General features: G+C 40.0%; 1 protein-coding gene and 1 long non-coding RNA gene across 2 annotated transcripts in view; both read right to left on the bottom strand.

Moving 5' to 3' along the window:
• Nucleotides 1-8305: 8305 nt before the first annotated feature.
• On the bottom strand, nucleotides 8306-12634 carry LOC132871835 (uncharacterized). Its single transcript, XR_009651343.1, has 3 exons — nucleotides 11788-12634; nucleotides 9617-9775; nucleotides 8306-9272 (listed from the first exon to the last, which is right to left on the bottom strand). It is a non-coding gene; the product is annotated as an uncharacterized LOC132871835 (long non-coding RNA).
• A 1809-nt stretch (nucleotides 12635-14443) lies between these two features.
• The window catches only part of LOC132871830 (polymeric immunoglobulin receptor-like), a 52254-nt gene continuing 44561 nt past the window's right edge, over nucleotides 14444-22136 (bottom strand). The window contains exons 7-9 of the mRNA XM_060906369.1: nucleotides 18101-18409; nucleotides 17796-17820; nucleotides 14444-15043 (exon numbers count right to left, since the gene is read on the bottom strand). Of these exons, the coding sequence (XP_060762352.1) occupies nucleotides 15001-15043; nucleotides 17796-17820; nucleotides 18101-18409 (377 nt within the window). The 3' untranslated portion in view covers nucleotides 14444-15000. The remainder of the gene's footprint in view (nucleotides 15044-17795; nucleotides 17821-18100; nucleotides 18410-22136) is intronic.

Here is a 22136-nt window from a genome sequence, read left to right as displayed (position 1 = left end):
GTTGTCAGTCATTTGCTTAGAGTTTGACTGTCTTATTATATCTGGGGATTTTAACTTGCATGTAGATAATCCTGAAAACACTTATGCCAGAGAACTACTTGCACTTATTGACAACTGCAACCTAGTACAACATGTACAGGGGCCGACCCACTCTCGTGGTCATACCCTTGACCTCATTATCGCAAAGGGTCTTACTGTTTCTACTACTGTTGTTGACCTGGCCTTATCTGATCATTTCTGTGTTTTCTCTGATGTTTCTATGTCCCCTCACATTCAGAACAGCTCAATGACTATGGGTAGGAGAGTCATAAACGACAACACGTGTTCTCTCTGAGCAAGCTCTCTCACGGATCTCAACTAAAATGTCAGACTCTGTAGACGACTTACTGGAAATCTTTAATTTAAATATGACCCAAATTATGGATGATATTGCTCCATTCAAAATCAAAAGAGTCAATGATAAGCAGAAAGCACCATGGAAGCAGTACCCAGCTGTTAAATTGCTAAAGAGAGAATGTAGGAAGACTGAAAGAAAATGGCGCAAATCTAAACTTCACATCCATTATCAAATCCATAAAGAGATGCTTTGTAAATATAATTATGAAATTGGTAAAGCAAGACAGTCTTTCTTCTCCAACATCATCAACAGGAATATGAACAATGCCCGTGTGCTATTTTCAACAGTAGAGAAGCTAACTAATCCCCCACCACAATTAGCACCTGAACTTCTCTCAGTTAATAAATGCAATGAGTTTGCATCCTTCTTCAAAGGTAAAATTGATAAAATACGGCAGAGTGTTGCTCATAATATATCTCAGTTGCAAATAACTGAAAAGCTGTAATCACCAGTGACACAGACAGATAACTTCAACACAATGTCAGAATTTTGTTTGATTGATTACGAGACTCTTGAAAAAACTGTACAAAATCTCAGTTCCTCAACATCTGAATTGGACATTCTGCCCACCAACTTTTTTAAGTCTGTTCTTCACCTCATAATTACAGATGTGCTTCAGATCATAAATACATCCCTAGAGACTGGCATTTTTCCTGTGTCCCTGAAAAAAGCCGTTGTAAAGCCCCTACTTAAAAAGAATAATCTGGATGCTTCAGTATTGAACAACTACAGGCCAATATCAAATCTACCATTCATCGGGAAAATCCTTGAAAAAATTGTCTTCAATCAATTAACTGCCTTCTTGATATCAAACAGCTGTTTTGATAACTTTCAGTCAGGATTTCGTGCCAATCACAGCACTGAAACAGCGCTGATTAAAGTTATAAATGACATACGTCTTAATACTGATGCAGGCAAAACATTGGTCCTGGTGTTACTGGACCTCAGTGCAGCTTTTGATACTGTTGATCACAACACACTTCTATATTGACTTGAACACTGGGTTGGGTTGACTGATAAAGTTATCAATTGGTTAAAATCATACTTAAAAGATAGAAGCTTCTTTGTTACCATGGGAAATTGTACCTCAACATCAATGTCCTTGACCTGTGGTGTCCCCCAGGTGTCGATCCTTGGACCATTACTATTCAACCTTTATATGCTCCCACTTGGACAAATTATCAAGAACAACTCAATTTTGTATCACTGCTATGCAGATGATACCCAAATTTATTTTGCTCTATCACCTAATGATTATGCCCCCCTTGAATGTCTCTACCAGTGTATCGACCAAATCAACAACTGGATGTCACAAAATTTTCTTCAGCTGAACACAGATAAAACAGAAGTAATTCTATTTGGGAAAAAAGATGAAAGACTCAGGATTACCACTATTCTTGACACAAAGGGGATTAAAACAAAAGATATGGTTAAAAATCTTGGTGTTTTCATTGACAGCGAGCTAAACTTTGACAGTCACATGAAAGCAATCACTAAATCGGCATTTTATCACCTAAAAACATTTCCAAACTAAGAGGACTTATGTCAAAAAATGATCTGGAAAAACTTATACATGCCTTCATCTCTAGTAGGGTTGACTACTGCAATGGCCTTTTCATAGGCCTGCCGAAAAAGACCATCAAACGACTTCAGGTGATTCAAAATACAGCGGCTAGGGTTCTCACACGAACAAAAAGAACAGAGCACATTACTCCAATTCTAAGGTCCCTTCACTGGCTTCCAGTAAGCTACAGAATTTACTTTAAAGCATTGCTGCTGGTGTACAAATCTCTAAATGGTACAGGGCCCAATTACCTCTCTGATATGTTGCAGCAGCCTAACCCAATCAGATCTACCAGATCGCAGCAGCAAAATTTACTGGTAAAACCTGTTGTTAAAACAAAGTGTGGTGAAGCAGCTTTTAGCTACTATGCAGTACAGCTATGGAACCAACTCCCAGAGGACATCAACAATGCTCCTGCTGTTGGCAGCTTCTAGACTAAAGACCAAGCTGTTCTCAGATGCTTTCTGCTAACTGATATCTTCATCTTTACATGTTTTAAACTTTACTTAACTTTTACAGTCTTTGCATGTTTTAAACTTTACTTAACTTTTATTCTATTTTATTCTGCTGTTTTTTACTGAACTTTTACTTCATTTTATTATTTTATTTATACTATTGTTTAATTCTTATTTTTTTCTCTCTTCTTCCCCCTTTATTTTCTCATCTCATCTCATTATCTCTAGCCGCTTTATCCTGTTCTACAGGGTCGCAGGCAAGCTGGAGCCTATCCCAGCTGACTACGGGCGAAAGGCGGGGTACACCCTGGACAAGTTGCCAGGTCATCACAGGGCTGACACATAGACACAGACAACCATTCACACTCACATTCACACCTACGGTCAATTTAGAGTCACCAGTTAACCTAACCTGCATGTCTTTGGACTGTGGGGGAAACCGAAGCACCCGGAGGAAACGCACGCGGACACGGGGAGAACATGCAAACTCCGCACAGAAAGGCCCTCGCCGGCCACGGGCTCGAACCCGGACCTTCTTGCTGTGAGGCAACAGCGCTAACCACTACACCACCATGCCCCCCCCCCCCTTTATTTTATGTAATTTTATTTTCTATTGTTTACTGTTTTGCCTTTACCTCTGTAAAGCACATTGAACTGCCACTGTGTATGAAATGCGCTATATAAATAAACTTGCCTTGCCTTGCCTTTGTCAGCATGGGCCCTGGCAAACTCTAGGTGGGCTTTTTTGTGCCTGGGCTTTAGGAGAGGCTTCTTTCATGGACAGCATCCATGCATGCCATTCCTCTGCAGAGTACGCCGTATTGGGTCATGGGAAATAGTCACCCCAGTTTGGCTTTCTACTTCTTTAGGTAACTGCAGTGCACTTGCATGCCGATTTTTTTCAACCCTTCTCATCAGAAGACGCTCCTGTCGAGGTGTTAACTTCCATGGACGACCTGGACATCTCTGTGAGATGGTTGCAGATCCATCTTTCTTAAATTTTTGTACCACTTTTGCTACAGTATTCTGACTAATAAGTAAAGCTTCACTGATCTTCTTGTAGCCTTCACCCTTGTAGTGTAAAGAAATTATTTTTCTTTGGGGAATTCTGAAGAGACAAGTTGAGCATCACTCTCCATCCAGCATCCAGTCACTAAAAGAGGTCATTGTTGAAGAATGAACAAAGATTGATGTTGCAAAATGTCGCCAACTTGTTCATTCCATGCCTAGAAGACTTGGTGCTGTCATTAAAAATCATGGAGGCCATACAAAGTACTAGATGTAGTAGTTTTTGTTGTGGGGTGTACTCATTTTTGCACCACCCTAATTTGAGTAAAACTGAAAAATGTGTAATCTAAGTTATATTATTAACCTTACTTTCACGTTATAAGTTAAACAGATGTTATATGAAACTTTGTCTTGTCAACATTTTCGAAATTGTTTGTGTTCACTGAGATATTGTTTAAAATGTTACTTTTCAAAGGGGGTGTACTCATTTACGCTGAGCACTGTAGATTAGGTAAAATACCCAGCCACTGGGGTTGTACAAGACAGTTCAGACTTAGTATCTGGAATAGAATGGGGAGGGTTACGTCAGAAAGGGCATCCGGTGTAAAATCTATGCCAAATCAAATATGAGGAACAGATCTGCTGTGGCAACCCCTAGTGTATGTGAGCAGCTGAAAGAAGAAGTTGATTTTAACTGCTGTCACCTCCAACAACTTCAGAAACTCTTTTCCAGGTCTGTTGAAAGGCTTTCTGAAATGTTCTGTTTCTCAACAAACGTTACATGAAACTGCAATTTGTTTTACAACCGGGGCGTGGCCACGGGGGGGCTGGGGTGGGCACTGCCCCCCCAGGGACAAGTCCTGCCCCCCTGAGAAATGCCCTGTCCATCCAAAGAAAACTGGCCAGAAAAAAGGCCACGATTTATGATCTCTGTTTGTGTCTTGTATTGGTAGAATAAATGTTGGTGTTGATTTAAAAACAGCATATATCTGCAAAGTTTATAGCTTTAATTATTTTTTGTTATCGTGTTTCCCCCCTCCGTAACCTTAAGGGGCAGAACAATCATCAAAACTGCTTTCCAGTTGGTTCGTTTGAATAGGGGGCGTGTCAGTCCTCCTCCATTCAACTAGCAAGCACAACGCTGTGCGGGAGTTTACTTTGCGCCCATACAGTTCCTATTTCGTTCTTCTCTGTCATCTTTTCACAAAGTAGTGGTAGTAGTTTTTGTTGAGTTGAGCTTGTTTGTTTCATTTACTTGTTGATTTGTGTAGATAAGTCAGCTAGTTACAGCAGTCTGCCTGTGCTAGCCTGCTATTATTAAGACTAGGAGACTGTGCTAGCTAGTTGAATTGCCAGCCTAGGCAGGCAGCCAGCCACTAAGCATAACCCACACAGATGTTATTAAAACATTTTATTAACTAGTACGTAACACCAAACGACATGCATAGGTGGCTCATTAAAAAGCAGACGTCGTCCGCCCCTGTCGCTGTGCAAGCTTCTGACTCCGCTGTTGAGCCCAGCACCGCTGCTGCCAATGCGGAGCAAAGCCCTTCACAGGATCTGAATAGGTCTGCGCCATCCTGCAGTTCTGTGGCCGCTTCAGGAACTCAAAACCCTTGCATTTCACAAAGTACGCAGTCCTCCCAAACCTCTGATGTGCACGTCCCTTCCGACTTAAATATGGATAGCCCGTCCCAGCCTATTTTAACTAATTACCCCAAGCGCCCATTTGGACAAACCCTTCGGTGCTTTAGTGCAAGCTGGTATCATTCTCGACTGTGGCTCGAGTATTCCGTTATCCGCGATGCCAGCTTTTGCTTTGCCTGCCGCAAATTTAACATTTCACATTCGGACCGCAAGGATATATTTACCAAACGTGGCTTCACAAATTGGAAAAAAGCCCTTGAAAAAGACGCCGGCTTCCAAAAACATGCGTCGAGTCTCCCGCACGTCAGATCAATGTCTGCGTGGCAGGAACACCAGTGTCGGGCAGAGACGGGTGAAAGCATAGCTCACCTGCTGGGTCAAACGCAGATAGAAAAAAACAGGTACTATGTGAAGAGCATTGGGGAGGCCGTTCAGTTCCTGGCTGTCAATGAACTGGCTCTGCGTGGTCACAATCACGAGGGTGGGGAGGAGGGACTTTTCCTGAAGTTTTTTGAATATACAGTCAAAAAAGATGAGAAATTGGCAGAAATTGTAAAACATATCCCAGACAATGCAAAATACACGTCAAACGTAATACAAAATGAAATAATTGAAACCCTCACCAAAATGGTGCTAAACAATATCCAAGCCAGATACGAGAAAACAGACTCTCCTGGACTTTGCATTAAAAGTGATGGTACCAGAGATCACTGTAACATAGAGAATTTGTCTGTAGTAATTAGATTTGTCCAAAACTCTGTCCCCAAGGAACACCTAATTGGATTAATTGAACTACATCAGCTTGATGCTGAGTACATTTCCGACCACATTCTTTCACATTTGACTGACCTGGGTTACAGACCAGACAATTTAGTGTGTCAGTGCTATGATGGTGCGTCTGTCATGTCTGGGGGAAGGGGTGGTGTCCAAGCTTTGTTGCAAAACAAAGTGGGAGTACATTCCATACGTGCACTGCTACAACCACCAGCTCCATTTGGCAGTGGTTCACGCAATGGAAGCAGAACCCCTGGCAAAGAAGTTCTTTGACTGGTCAAAATCTTTAAACACATTTTGTCACAGACATTATGTTGCACACACATACAACACACCTACACTGAAAGGACCAGTGTTGTGCAAGTTCACACTTTTTTTGAACTAGTTCAAGTTCAGTTCAAACATGTTAAAAGTGAACTGTTCACGTTCATCGTTCACAGTTTTAATTCTGAACTACAACCCCGATTCCAAAAAAGTTGGGACAAAGTACAAATTGTAAATAAAAACGGACTGCAATAATTTACAAATCTCAAAAACTGATATTGTATTCACAATAGAACATAAACAACATATCAAATGTCGAAAGTGAGACATTTTGAAATTTCATGCCAAATATTGGCTCATTTGAAATTTCATGACAGCAACACATCTCAAAAAAGTTGGGACAGGGGCAATAAGAGGCTGGAAAAGTTAAAGGTACAAAAAAGGAACAGCTGGAGGACCAAATTACAACTCATTAGGTCAATTGGCAATAGGTCATTAACATGACTGGGTATAAAAAGAGCATCTTGGAGTGGCAGCGGCTCTCAGAAGTAATGATGGGAAGAGGATCACCAATCCCCCTAATTCTGCACCGACAAATAGTGGAGCAATATCAGAAAGGAGTTCGACAGTGTAAAATTGCAAAAAGTTTGAACATATCATCATCTACAGTTCATAATATCATCAAAAGATTCAGAGAATCTGGAAGAATCTCTGTGCGTAAGGGTCAAGGCCGGAAAACCATACTGGGTGCCTGTGATCTTCGGGCCCTTAGACGGCACTGCATCACATACAGGCATGCTTCTGTATTGGAAATCACAAAATGGGCTCAGGAATATTTCCAGAGAACATTATCTGTGAACACAATTCACCGTGCCATCCGCCGTTGCCAGCTAAAACTCTATAGTTCAAAGAAGAATTCGTATCTAAACATGATCCAGAAGCGCAGACGCCTTCTCTGGGCCAAGGCTCATTTAAAATGGACTGTGGCAAAGTGGAAAATTGTTCTGTGGTCAGACGAATCAAAATTTGAAGTTCTTTATGGAAATCAGGGACTCTGTGTCATTCGGACTAAAGAGGAGAAGGACGACCCAAGTTGTTATCAGCACTCAGTTCAGAAGCTTGCATCTCTGATGGTATGGGGTTGCATTAGTGCGTGTGGCATGGGCAGCTTACACATCTGGAAAGACACCATCAATGCTGAAAGGTATATTCAGGTTCTAGAGCAACATATGCTCCCATCCAGACGACGTCTCTTTCAGGGAAGACCTTGCATTTTCCAACATGACAATGCCAAACCACATACTGCATCAATTACAGCATCATGGCTGCGTAGAAGAAGGGTCCGGGTACTGAACTGGCCAGCCTGCAGTCCAGATCTTTCACCCATAGAAAACATTTGGTGCATCATAAAACGGAAGATACGACAAAAAAGACCTAAGACAGTTGAGCAACTAGAATCCTGCATTAGACAAGAATGGGTTAACATTCCTATCCCTAAACTTGAGCAACTTGTCTCCTCAGTCCCCAGACATTCACAGAGTGTTGTAAAGCGAAAAGGGGATGTCTCACAGTGGTAAACATGGCCTTGTCCCAACTTTTTTGAGATGTGTTGTTGTCATGAAATTTAAAATCACCTAATTTTTCTCTTTAAATGATACATTTTCTCAATTTAAACATTTGATATGTCATCGATGTTCTACTCTGAATAAAATATGGAATTTTGAAACTTCCACATCATTGCATTCCGTTTTTATTTACAATTTGTACTTTGTCCCAACTTTTTTGGAATCAGGGTTGTAGTTCAAAGTTCAGTTCATTTTACTTTTAGGCAGGATATGAAAATAAAGACTAAAATCATATGCTACATTCTAGCTCAAAACTACTCACATATTATAGATATTATATTCTATCACACAAAATGGAAGTTATTGTACATACTATATATGGAAAAAGGACAAAATATTTTGATTTCTTCACTGACTCAACCACTGCTACCAAAACGTTACAGGTGACTTCAAACAAATGCTTTCAGTTTCAACTAACAGTAACTTCTAATAAACGACAACTAGACTTCTTCATAAATGTGTGTGTTTCTAAAAAGATGACTGCCAATATGTATATACACTGAAGGAGTGCTATTTTAAGATCCATATCAACAGCATTGACCATATCAACCAGATTGATCAGACAGAGGGATGCATGCTCAAGGGCTTTTTATTTCTCAAAATACAAAACAGGAAAACTTCAGATAGCCTCATTCTTCAGTACACATCTGTGTATGCACACTTTGCACACAACAATCAAATTTCTAAAATTATTTGGCATTGTACTCATCTGTGTTCTCCGTGCCGCTACTTGAACTTTCACTGGCCATGTTGCTGTGAGTGTGCGCCGGCTGTGGTGTGCGCGCTGTCTGCAGCTAGGGAACGCTGGGTTACGCCTACTCTGCTCTGCTGCATCATGGGTAACGTAGTATGGAGCCAAATCATAGAGCCATCCACTATCTCCGGCTTCACACTACGTTATCCATGATGCATTGCACACACGCGGCACCTCAGGGCAGTGAGTGACAACAACATCAGACTGACAGTGAAGTAGTAGAACGTAAAATATCTTGCAAGTAGACGTGCCACTCGATTCATCAGGTTTCATGTTTCGTTCATCTTCATGTTTGTCATTCATGTCGCATAATTTGAACGAATTCACGTTCAAGTTCTTTCATTACAAAGTTGTTGCGTTCAGTTCAAAGTTCATGGAAAAACGAGCGTGTTCAGTGTTCATGCACAACACTGGAAACGACTACTGGAAATACGGTGGACCAGTGAGGTCACGAAGTCCATTGTCACCAATGAGGACACAATCAGAGGGCTTCTCTCAGATGTAGCAGAGGATGACACTGCTCCTTTTGACATCAGCACAAAGGCATTGGGTCTTTCGACCCAATTAAAACGACAGTGTTTCTTTAACACAGGAAAGTTCCCCCTTCAGGTCCTTGGTGCACTGAAACCAGCTAATGCCATTCTGCAGGCCCAAGCAGTGGATATGTGCACTGCTGGGGAGGTGGTGACAGCTTCACTGGCTACTCTGAAGGAGATGAGGAGTGACTCATTCTGGCAGGAGCATTTCTCTCAGGGTGGAAGTAGGCCTACCAATTCACCCCCACCTAAAAGAAAACGCAAAGTTAATTCACAGCTTGGTGATGGCGTTGTCTTGTCAACACTTGGGCATTCTGATGACCAAATAGCTCCTAATCAAACTTTTAAAAGGGCCATGTTAAACATTCTTGACAGAGCTATTGTAGAGATGGAGACAAGATTCTCTCAGAGAAATGTTGAACTGATGAGGTCCACATCATTTCTCCTGCCAAAATCAAAGTCCTTTCTTGAGCCCTCTCTCCTGAAACCACTTCAGGTGCTTGCAGGCACAGAGCTTAACAGCATAAGCTTGCAAAATGAAATTTCTGTGGCAAAAGCAATGTTGCTCAATAAATTGTCAACTGATGCTAACCTCTCTGAAGCATGCAAATGCATTCAGCAGTACAAAGAGGTCTTCCCCATATTGCATTCAATATATGTCACAGCACTTGTCATTGGCGTGTCTTCAGCTGCATGTGAAAGCTCTTTCTCCACCTTGAACCGCATCCTCACTCCACTACGCAGAACAATGCTGCATTCAAGGAAGAAAAATTTAGTCATTCTGGCACATGAGAAGGAAATCACAGAAAATCTAGACATGAATGAATTTGTTTCAGAATTTGCTAAGTGTAACCGCAGACTTGTACTGTAGATAATGGTCCAGGTCAAAGGTCAGCTATTCATGAAGACCAGTAGATGGTGCATCCCAACATTTTCAATGTCAGCATTTAAATTTCTATTCAGCATAGCCAGGCTTTTCAAAAAAAGTTAGTTTAGTTTTTTTTTCTTTACAAAAAAAAACAAAAACAAAACAAAAAAAAACTTCATAAAAAATTCCACACTGTTAACAAAATTGACGGTCATGATTTATGCTAGTGTGACCATATTTTGATTACCGAATTGAATTATTATTATTATTATTATTGGACTATTAGGCCTAGTAATTGTAGTAGTGGTTTTCCACCGATTTTTCAGGTATTGTTTTCTGCCCCCCCAGATGAGCTAACTGCCCACCCACACATGCCATTCTGGTCACACCTCTGTTTTACAAGCACTCTTAGTTTCTGGAATAAATTGTATATACAGTTCCAGTCAAAATTTGGACACACCTTCGAATTCAATTTTTATGAATTAAAACATTCTTCATGTCTTAAAGTAACAATGGATGTCATTTCTCTTTGCTTAGTTGAGCGGTTCTTGACATATATCTGTGAAGATACTCAATCATCCAGGTACATAGTAATCTGTGGTTGGTGGAAGAGAGCAACTGGACTTGCTTGAAAAGTCTTGAAGACGTTTCGCCTCTCGTCCAAAAGGCATCCTCAGTTCTGTCTGTCTCTGTTCAGTGATGGTCGTTCCAGGTTGACAAAAATGAACGATCCTCTCTGGCTAAGATGTCTGCCAGTTTTCCGGAAGTCCTCTCATACTCCCGCACTAGTCGAAGGGAACTCATCCCAAAGTGCATAGAAACATATCTGTGAAGATACTCAGTCGTCCAGGTACATAGTAATCTGTGGTTGGTAGAAGAGAGCAACTGGACTTGCTTGAAAAGTCTTGAAGACGTTTCGACTAGTGCGGGAGTATGAGAGGACTTCCAGAAAACTGGCAGACATCTTAGCCAGAGAGGATCGTTCATTTTTGTCAACCTGGAACGACCATCACTGAACAGAGACAGACAGAACTGAGGATGCCTTTCGGACGAGAGGCGAAACGTCTTCAAGACTTTTCAAGCAAGTCCAGTTGCTCTCTTCTACCAACCACAGGTTCTTGACATAGTATCGATTACTACAGTTGTGGCATGGAACAGGGTTATTTACTGTATTTTTATTATTTACTATTTACTGTTTGATCTCAAACGCATTAAGAAACAAGAAACTCGTCCACTAATTAACTTCTGATGAGACACAGCTGTTAATTGAAAAGCATTCCAGGTGACTCCCTCATGAAGCTGGTTAAGATAATGCCAATAGTGTGCAGAGTGTCATCAAGGGAAACGCTAGATACTTTGAAGAATCTAAAAGATGAAACATTTTGGGGGTTTTTTAACACATTTGTTTTTACCACATAATTCCAGATATGTTCCATATGTCCATTCATAGTTTCGATGTCTTGTTCGACAATGTAGAAAATAGTCACAATGCAGAAAAACCTATGAATGAGTAAGTAGGGGTGTACAAACATTTGACTGGGTCTGCATACTGTACATGTAGGGAAATAATCCCACAGAACATTCAAATTACAAATATTTTTCTCATATACAATTTTGCTTGCAATAATAGTAAACGAAGAATTTTGAGTGGCCAGTGAACTATTTGACAGATAAAGCCATGGCCTAATGGTTAGAGAAGCAGCTTTGGTCCCAAAAGGTCATTGGTTCAATTCCCTGGACCAGCAGGAATGACTGACGTGCCCTTGAGCAAGGCACCTAACCCCCAACCGCTCCCTAGGCTGCTCTGGGTATGTTGTATGTCGGTCTGGATAAGAGTATCTGCTAAATGGCATTAATGTAATGTAATGAAAGCTGAGGATCTGTTAATTACTCACCTTTCTAAATGCTGCTCACTCACTGCTCCATAGAGATATTATTGTGCCGAGTGATCAAAAATGGGAACTGCATAAAAGCACAATTAGAAGCCCATTGGGACAGGAATCACACCCACATGCTCACTGTATGAACATTTTCAGTAGAAGAGTGCACAGGACAGTTAATAACAGGGTCACTATTGTGATTTTACACCAAATTAGGATAGTTTAACAATACTCCACAGCCACCAAGGATGCTTAAAATTAAATCTAATAAATTACCGCAAACAAATGCAGAGTGTAATGTAGCCAGTGGGGTTGTGATGTACAGAACCATTTCCTTAGTAAGATATATTATAAAGACTGGGAGAAGAAACAGGTGGATTATGGAGTGGATAATGCCTCTATATCAAAAAATGTATGGAAAAAATGTGTCTACCTTTTCCAGTGTCCAGCTGTTGTGGAGTTATTTCAGGTCTTTGGTGTGGCTTTGGAATTAAAATTCAGCTCAAAATCGTGCTAAAATCTGGAAACCCTGGTTAATGCTGTTACCTTCAGCACAGTTGAACAAATGCACGTCGAAAACCACTCGAAACAAGCTGCTAGGCCGTAATGCTGTATGACTGTATGATGTTCACTCTCCAATGACTATTATGGGATTGCTCTAAAATTCACAAGATATGAACCTACAGTAAAGTCAAGTATAACAGCCTCTCAACTTAATTTTGTTTGAGGCTATGTTCAAATTAAAGGCATCCTGCACCACCAAGATCTAGGGTCACAATCCACTGCTGTTCATAGGTTCTTGTCATTGCTGCATTTTTTAAATTATTACAACCCCGATTCCAAAAAAGTTGGGACAAAGTACAAATTGTAAATAAAAACGGAATGCAATAATTTACAAATCTCAAAAACTGATATTGTATTCACAATAGAACATAGACAACATATCAAATGTCGAAAGTGAGACATTTTGAAATTTCATGCCAAATATTGGCTCATTTGAAATTTCCTAACAGCAACACATCTCAAAAAAGTTGGAACAGGGGCAATAAGAGGCTGGAAAAGTTAAAGGTACAAAAAAGGAACAGCTGGAGGACCAAATTGCAACGCATTAGGTCAATTGGCAATAGGTCATTAACATGACTGGGTATAAAAAGAGCATCTTGGAGTGGCAGCGGCTCTCAGAAGCAAAGATGGGAAGAGGATCACCAATCCCCCTAATTCTACGCCGACAAATAGTGGAGCAATATCAGAAAGGAGTTTGACAGTGTAAAATTGCAAAGAGTTTGAACATATCATCATCTACAATGCATAATATCATCAAAAGATTCAGAGAATCTGGAAGAATCTCTGTGCGTAATGGTCAAGGCCGGAAAACCATACTGGGTGCCCGTGATCTTCGGGCCCTTAGACGGCACTGCATCACATACAGGCATGCTTCTGTATTGGAAATCACAAAATGGGCTCAGGAATATTTCCAGAGAACATTACCTGTGAACACAATTCACCGTGCCATTCGCCGTTGCCAGCTAAAACTCTATAGTTCAAAGAAGAAGCTGTATCTAAACATGATCCAGAAGTGCAGACGTCTTCTCTGGGCCAAGGCTCATTTAAAATGGACTGTGGCAAAGTGGAAAACTGTTCTGTGGTCAGACGAATCAAAATTTGAAGTTCTTTATGGAAATCAGGGACGCCGTGTCATTCGGACTAAAGAGGAGAAGGATGACCCAAGTTGTTATCAGCGCTCAGTTCAGAAGCCTGCATCTCTGATGGTATGGGGTTGCATTAGTGCATGTGGCATGGGCAGCTTACACATCTGGAAAGACACCATCAATGCTGAAAGGTATATCCAGGTTCTAGAGCAACATATGCTCCCATCCAGACAATGTCTCTTTCAGGGAAGACCTTGCATTTTCCAACATGAGAATGCCAAACCATATACTGCATCAATTACAGCATCATGGCTGCGTAGAAGAAGGGTCCGGGTACTGAACTGGCCAGCCTGCAGTCCAGATCTTTCACCCATAGAAAACATTTGGTGCATCATAAAACGGAAGATACGACAAAAAGGACCTAAGACAGTTGAGCAACTAGAATCCTACATTAGACAAGAATGGGTTAACATTCCTATCCCTAAACTTGAGCAACTTGTCTCCTCAGTCCCCAGACGTTTACAGACTGTTGGAAAGAGAAAACGGGGATGTCTCACAGTGGTAAACATGGCCTTGTCCCAACTTTTTTGAGATGTGTTGTTGTCATGAAATTTAAAATCACCTAATTTTTCTCTTTAAATGGTACATTTTCTCAGTTTAAACATTTGATATGTCATCTATGTTCTATTCTGAATAAAATATGGAATTTTGAAATTTCCACATCATTGCATTCTGTTTTTATTTACAATTTGTACTTTGTCCCAACTTTTTTGGAATCGGGGTTGTATTACACCTTGTAATATTGCCCAATGGGTCAGATTGAGGAAAAACATATATTTTTATAAATAACATTGTTTGTGTGTTCAATGATGAAGGACACAACATTAAATAAAATTGACATAATAGAAATTTTAAAACTATTAAAATGACTTGGTGCTCCCAGTGTTTAGGGAAACTCAGTCACACCTCAGTATGGCATCTCAAATAGAAGTTTAGCAAATCAGAGAAACAGAAACATGTCGAAGCATAATATAGACTTTATTATAATCGACAACCAAATGATATACAAACATTCCTGAATCTGCTCTTAATATATTGTTGGGAAAATGAATAGCCATGTTCTGATGCTATATAACAGAAAATCTCCATTGACTAAGAATGTAAACTCTGGACTAGTCTTAATCTGTGAAGAATTAATATAAATTCTCAACTAAAATATTGCGTTTTGACTATGAAGATGCTTTAAATATCTTTTACAGTCTGATAGAGCGGCCCACCTGGACCTGTGGATCAATATTTACAGAACTGGCAGATTATACTGTATCTCAGGTCCTAACTGTACAGCTACTATAACATTACCAAAGACTTTTTGAGAACTCAATTTTTACTTTATCTTAAACTTATTCAAAAACAGCATATAAAACACAAGTTACTAGAAGCATATTTCCTGTATATAGTCCAAACAAACAAAGTCCGTTGCAGTTGAATCCCTTGTACCAAACTTTATCTCATATCAGTTACAAAAACAAAGAGAATGTTCCAGTTTCTTCAATTCTCAATGCTATCAGGATCACATCCTTCACCTGTGTGCAATGCAGAACATCACTGGCTTTCTGAAATATCTAAAACACACCAGGGTAGAGTATATAACAGCATATGGTGTAATGTTTAATCAGAACGGCTAAAAATTGGTCTTGTAGACTTTTGGGAACATTATCCAGTTGTGGTCAGAAGTTCACATACAGTGACATGAACGTCATCTTGGATGTGAACGTCATGGCAATATTTGGGCTTTCAGTAATTTCTTTGAACTGTTCTTTTTCTGTGGCAGAATGATTGTACAGCATACATCTTTAATTAAAAAAACCACTAGAATTTGGTGCACAAGTTTTAATTTTCTTTGGGTTTTCTGAAATCAACACAGGGTCAAAATTATACATACAGGGTCAAAAATTTACCTACGCTCACTTAGATTATTAATTCAGAGGTCCTGAAACTTCCAAACCATCTCTTATCTTGCCAAGGCCGAGGTCTCTTAACTTCCTCTTAGTGATCATGATTGCCTGCAGCTGCTAGCTTCTCTGTGCCTTCATAAAAAGGGTTTGTTTACAGTGCTCATTGAATTGACCAACACACAGTAAAATGGGAAAGTCCAAGGAGCTCAGTGCAGATCTGAGAAAGAGGACTGCAGATATACACAACTCCGGAATGTCTCTTGGAGCCATTTCTAAACAACTGCAAATTCCAAGATCAGTTCAAACAATTGTATCCAAGTTATTGTCTTTGCCAAGCCACTTTGCTTCAAGAAAACCCAAACTGTCACCCTCAGCTGAAAGGAAATTGGTTTGGATGGTCAGGAACAACCTGGGAACCACCATGGCACAGCCCTGCCATGAACTGGAAGCTGATGGATCACTGTCTACAGTTCAGATCACCATGGACTAAGAAGCTGCTATCCAAGAAATAACTCCCTGCTCCAAAATTGACACCTTCAAGCTTAACTAAAGTTTGAAGCTGACCACATGGACAAAGAAAAAGCCTTCTGGAGGAAAGCTGTATGGTCAGATGGGACAAAGATTGAGTTGTTTGGCCACAATGACCACCATGTACAGAGGGACACTACCAGCTGGTGGTGGTGGTAGGATCATCATGCTCTGGGGATGTTTTGCTACCCGTGGAACTGGTTCATTGCACAAAGTGGATGGAATAATGAAGAAGGAGGACTACCTCAGAATTCTTCAGCATAAACCATCAGAAACTCGAACACGACTTGGGAGTTACAACAGGACAGTGAACCCAAACACGCATCAGAGCTGGTTGTGGAGGATAAAACAGGCTAACATTAAGCTTAAAACAAGTCCTGATTCAACCCTATTGAAAATATATGGACCATGCTTATAAGTTGAGTCCATACCAAGAAAAAAAAATTTAATTGAATTCTACCAATTCTACCATGAAGAGTCATGAAATATCCAACCAGAATTCTACCAGAATTACCAGTAAACAAAAATGTTTGGTCAAGGTGAATCTTGCGAAGAGACATTTTACCCAAATATTGGGTGTGCTGTATGAATATTTTTGGCCCTGTATGTATAATTTTGAGCCTGTGTTGATTTCAGACAACCCAAAGAAAATTAAACTTGTGCACCAAATTCTAGTGTTTTTTTTTTATTAAAGCTGTATGCTGTACATTCTGCCACAGAAAAAGAACAGTTCAAAGAAATTACTGAAAGCCCAAATATTGCTATGACATTCATATTTAAGATGACATTCCTGTCACTGTATGTAAACTTCTGACCACAAGTGTAGCCTTTAATGGTTCTTTGGTTCTCTATTGAGGGAACCATTTAAAGATTCTACAATAGAGTGTTTCCCATTCAGAAAGGGCTTCAAGTAAAATTAAAATTCCTTTAATTATCCTCAGAACTGTCGATAAGCCCAGGAAATATCAACGTTTTAGTACATTGACAACTAAGGGAAAGGATGAAGTTGAAGACTTGTAGTATATTTCCTAAAAAGCAAGCTGTTTTGCTCAGTCCAGTGATCAGACCAATATGATTTATTGTCATCATGAAGATTTCATACAGCAGAAATGTCTCATTAACATCACAACAACTGTGATACATTTCATAAGCATTTTTGCTCCATGGCAGAAAAGTGTGGCCCATTGAACAACTTGTCAAGCAAACAAAAATATTTCTGCCTCGTCTTTATATACAGTACAACTCGGATTTCCCTATTTGGGACAGATGTGTCCACATGTGAGACAAGCCCCTAATTTACCTATGTGTGTAACTCCCTCACAACTCGAGTCTGTATTCATATCTGAACTCTGAATACCAATGTATAATTTTCTTATTTGGTTTTTCTAACTGCATGAATGAAACTCAAAACAGGAGTGTTTAATTGCACATTTTTAAAAAGCATTATTGGACAAGAAGGGCACACACTAGAGTGAATACTGCCACCAGGTCACATATAATCAACATAAAAATCAAATCATTTGAACTTAGGATAATACTAAAGCTGTCCACCAAAATTAATCCAAATCCATTCACTACGTTTTGAGTTACATTGGGAACAAACACACATTTAAAAAAAAAATCCTGGATCCACATACAGATCTGGATTTGCATCAAAATCTAATCAATTGTTCCTTGGCCCATGGCTCAGCTTTCCTCAAAATTTTATCAATATCCATTCACTACTTTTTGAGTTACATTGGGAACAGATGAGCAAACGGGGGCAAAAACATAACCTTCTCCAACAAAGTTGGTGGAGATAATAATTGATCATAGCCTACAGTTATTTCCAATACGATAAAGTGCTAATCTACATGAATACAGCAGTGTGTAATCATATTTTTGTACTCACTTGCATTCTTTGGAATCTGTAGAATCTATTAGAGTATAAGAAAGAAAGAAAGAAATTCAAATTAGAAGTCGCATTTATAACAGTGCCACATCCAGGAGCTACTTGAACTCCATTTATCCATAGTGTCAATCTCAATGTCTAGTTTATTATATTAAAAGCAAACACTGTGAGGACTCCATAATTCAGAGGCACCAATAATCTGGAAGGTCTGAGGTGATAATCAGTGTTTGTGTCTGTTGCTGGAACGACTTGAATGAAATTGCTATTTTAACACGAATGTCAGTAACATGGGATGATGATAATACCTGGATCATCACCACAGACACTGATGTGAACAGGAACCTGTAGATCTCCTGCTCTGCACCAGTACCAGCCAGTGTCACTCTTCTTCAGTCCACTCATCTGCACACTGAAGGATCGTTTCCCATCATCCCTGATCTGCACTGCTGAATTCTGGGATGTGGGAGTCATCCCCACTTCGTAGCAGCTCCTGTCTTTGAATCTGCACCACTGCGTCTGTTTCTTCTGATACGCAGTGCTGTAGAGACACTGGACTGTGACGCTGCCTCCTTCCTCAGCACTCACTCTGCTCTCCATCACAGACAGATCAGGATCTGAGCACAAATACTGTATATAGTCAGTTATGTATGATTTGATATTTAGGAACATGAAAAACATTTAATATATTGAGCAGCATTTGCAATTTGCAACCTAATACCTGATTTCACTCTGATGTAGAGCTTTTCTTTAACATCTGGCCCTCCAGATATCTCTACAACACACCAGTACCATCCAGTGTTTCCTGTCTGGAGATTATTCATAGTCACAGTAAAGAGACTCTCAGCTGGGTGATCAATCACTGTCACTTTCCCCCGTGTTTCATTTGCATACGCCTGAATAATGCATAAATTGAATATTTTCCCAGAGCACCAGTATTTCTTATGTTGTATATATTTCCTATCATACCAACATGGGATGGTGACAGATCCTCCAGTTTTAACACTCAACTTTATGAATGTCTGACTGGCAACATCTGCATAAAGAACAGAAACTCAATTCAGAGAAAATATTTCATTATTTCTGCTATTAATGGAAAAAATACTTAGAGTTGACACATGAATCCATACAAATCTACTTACATGCAATGAAAAGAACGACAATAAAAAGGCAGCGCATTGCAAATTTCTGATGTGAAATAAAATCCTTCTTGTCTGTGTAGTTCTGTAGAATTTCATACACTTCCTGGTTGTTTCCCAATATAATTGCAAAATGGTGTGGTGGGTGTGGTGTGGTGTGTGTGTATGTGTGTGTGTTTTCATACTTTTGATGTCTTCAGTATTGTTCTACACTGTAGAAAATAGTCAAAATGCAGAAAAACCTATGAATCAGTACGTGTATTGTTTGTTCTGGGTATAATTTGATAACATTCATGAGCTTTTTGCCTTCTTTTTAAACAATTTAATAATTTGTTCTTGATTCTAAGATAACTGTTCTTGGCTGTAGGACTCCAATGTGGAACCCAATGTGGTGTTCTTCTGTTGCCTGTTCTGCCTGAATTTAGTTCCAGTCTGGAGCAGTCACACCACATCTATAATAGGATTAGCAGTTAATTTGAAAGTGAAATTAGAGTCAGGTGTTTTCAATCAATGGGATGACAATCAGGTGTGAGTGGGCACCCTGTTTTATTTAAAGAACATTGATCTATCAAAGTCTGATCTTCACAACACGTTTGTGGAAATGTATCATGGCACGAACAAAGGAGATTCTGAGGACCTCAGAAAAAGTGTTGTTGATGCTCATCAGGCTGGAAAAGGTTACAAAACCATCTCTAAAGAGTTTGGACTCCACCAATACACAGTCAGACAGATTGTGTACAAATGGAGGAAATTCAAGACCATTGTTACCCTCCCCAGGAGTGGTCGACCAGCAAAGATCACTCCAAGAGCAAGGTGTGTTATAGTCAGCAAGGTTGCAAAGGACCCCAGGGTAACTTCTAAGCAACTGAAGGCCTCTCTCACATTGGCTAATGTTAATGTTCATGAGTCCACCATCAGGAGAACACTGAACAACAATGGTGTGCATGGCAGGGTTGCAAGGAGAAAGCCACTGCTCTCCAAAAAGAACATTGCTGCTCATCTGCAGTTTGCTAAAGATCACGTGGACAAGCTAGAAGGCTACTGGAAAAATGTTTTGTGGACAGATGAAACCAAAATGGAACAATGAATTCTGAATTATACCAGCGAATTTTAAAGGAAAATGTCAGGACATCTGTCCATGAACTGAATCTCAAGAGAAGGTGAGTCATGCAGCAAGACAACAACCCTAAGTACACAAGTCGTTCTACCAAAGAATGGTTAAAAAAGAATAAAGTTAATGTTTTGGAATGGCCAAGTCAAAGTCCTGACCTTAATCCAATCGAAATGTTGTGGAAGGACCTGAAGCGAGCAGTTCATGTGAGGAAACCCACCAACATCCCAGAGTTGAAGCTGTTCTGTATGGAGGAATGGGCTAAAATTCCTCCAAGCCGGTGTGCAGGACTGATCAACAGTTACCGGAAACGTTTAGTTGCAGTTATTGCTGCACAAGGGGGTCACACCAGATACTGAAAGCAAAGGTTCACATATGTCTGTGAAGATTCTCAATCATCCAGGTCATAGTAAACTGTGGGTGGTAGAAATGGGCAACTGGACTTGCTTGAAGATTCTTGAAAACGTTTCACCTCTCGTCCGAAAGGCTTCCTCAGTTCTGTCTGACTAATAGGGAGTGAATTAGTCTCCATATTAGTCAGAGAGAACTGAGGAAGTCTTTCGGACAAGAGGTGAAACGTTTTCAAGAATCTTCAAGCAAGTCCAGTTGCCCATTTCTACCACCCAAAGGTTCACATACTTTTGCCACTCACAGATCTGTAATATTGGATCATTTTCCTCAATAAATAAATGACCAAGTATAATATTTTTGTCTCATTTGTTTAACTGGGTTCTCTTTATCTACTTTTAGGACTTGTGTGAAAATCTGATGATGTTTTAGGTCATATTTATGCAGAAATATAGAAAATTCTAAAGGGTTCACAAACTTTCAAGCACCACTGTATAATATCTGTTAGTCCTGCCACTTCATGCAACTTAGGAATAGTCATGGAAGTTTTTTCCAAGTAGTAGCACATTATTCCGGGTCATACTGTACAGCTTGGACTTCAAAACAACCCATGTACTCACTCCAGTGGTTGATAAAATACAGATAGGTCACAGACTACGGAAATATAATAAAAAATGATACAAAATACGGAGTGGTTACGGATTTTAAAAGGCTGCATCACGGATGCTAATAATTTACGGATTGGTCACGGACGTTTCAGTATATTTCAGATTGTTTCCTGATTTCATACAGATGATGCATCACGGGTAAAAAATTAACAAGTCAAAAACAATTAAATGTTTGGACTGCCGAAGTTCATAATTACAATATCTTACTTGCATTTTTTGTTTACTTTATTAATTTACTATTGATATTTCACAGAAAATATCACGTATCCATGAATAAAAGATCCGTGCTTTGGATTATATTTTTAAAAATTTTTTGTGAATCCGTATTCCGTGACTTCATGATGCAACAAGGTTGTACAAAGATGCACGGGGAAAATAGTACGTACTCAGAGAATGTCACATGCAAACAGTTAGCTGATTGGGCAGATGTTTTATCAGATCAGATTTTTCCAGGCCTGGAAAAATCGCTCCAGAAACAATCTCACCGATATGGATAAACCGATAAACCCAGGCCCAGAGTATAGGGATCATTATCGGTCTGGTGTGAGCACCAACCACATAAACTGCAGGGGACCCATTTATTTATAGTTATCATGATAGTTGTAGTTATAGTTTTCAGTATTGTGGGACCGGTCCTTTACTGTGATTTTTTTTATTGCTGAAACATAACGCTAAGGAAAAGTTGCAAAAGTAAAATTTTCTTGTGTAAGATTCCAGACAGGTGGCACGATGGTGTAGTGGTTAGCACTGTCGCCTCACAGCAAGAAGGTCTGGGTTCGAGCCCCATGGCCGGCGAGGGCCTTTCTGTGCGGAGTTTGCATGTTCTTTCTGCGTGGGTTTCCCCCACAGTCCAAAGACATGCAGGTTAGGTTAACTAGTGACTCTAAATTGACTGTAGGTGTGAATGGTTGTCTGTGTCTATGTGTCAGCCCTGTGATGACCTGGCGACTTGTCCAGGGTGTACCCTGCCTTTTGCCCGTAGTCAGCTGGAATAGGCCCCAGCTTGCCTGTGATCCTGTAGAACAGGATAAAGCAGCTAGATGAGATGAGAAGATTCCGGACATCCACTTTCTTTCTA

The sequence above is a fragment of the Neoarius graeffei genome, chromosome 23, assembly GCF_027579695.1.
Source record: "Neoarius graeffei isolate fNeoGra1 chromosome 23, fNeoGra1.pri, whole genome shotgun sequence".
NCBI classification, from domain to species: Eukaryota; Metazoa; Chordata; class Actinopteri; order Siluriformes; family Ariidae; genus Neoarius; species Neoarius graeffei.
Note: the sequence above shows the minus strand (reverse complement) of the source record. Positions and strands in the feature narration are given on the sequence as shown.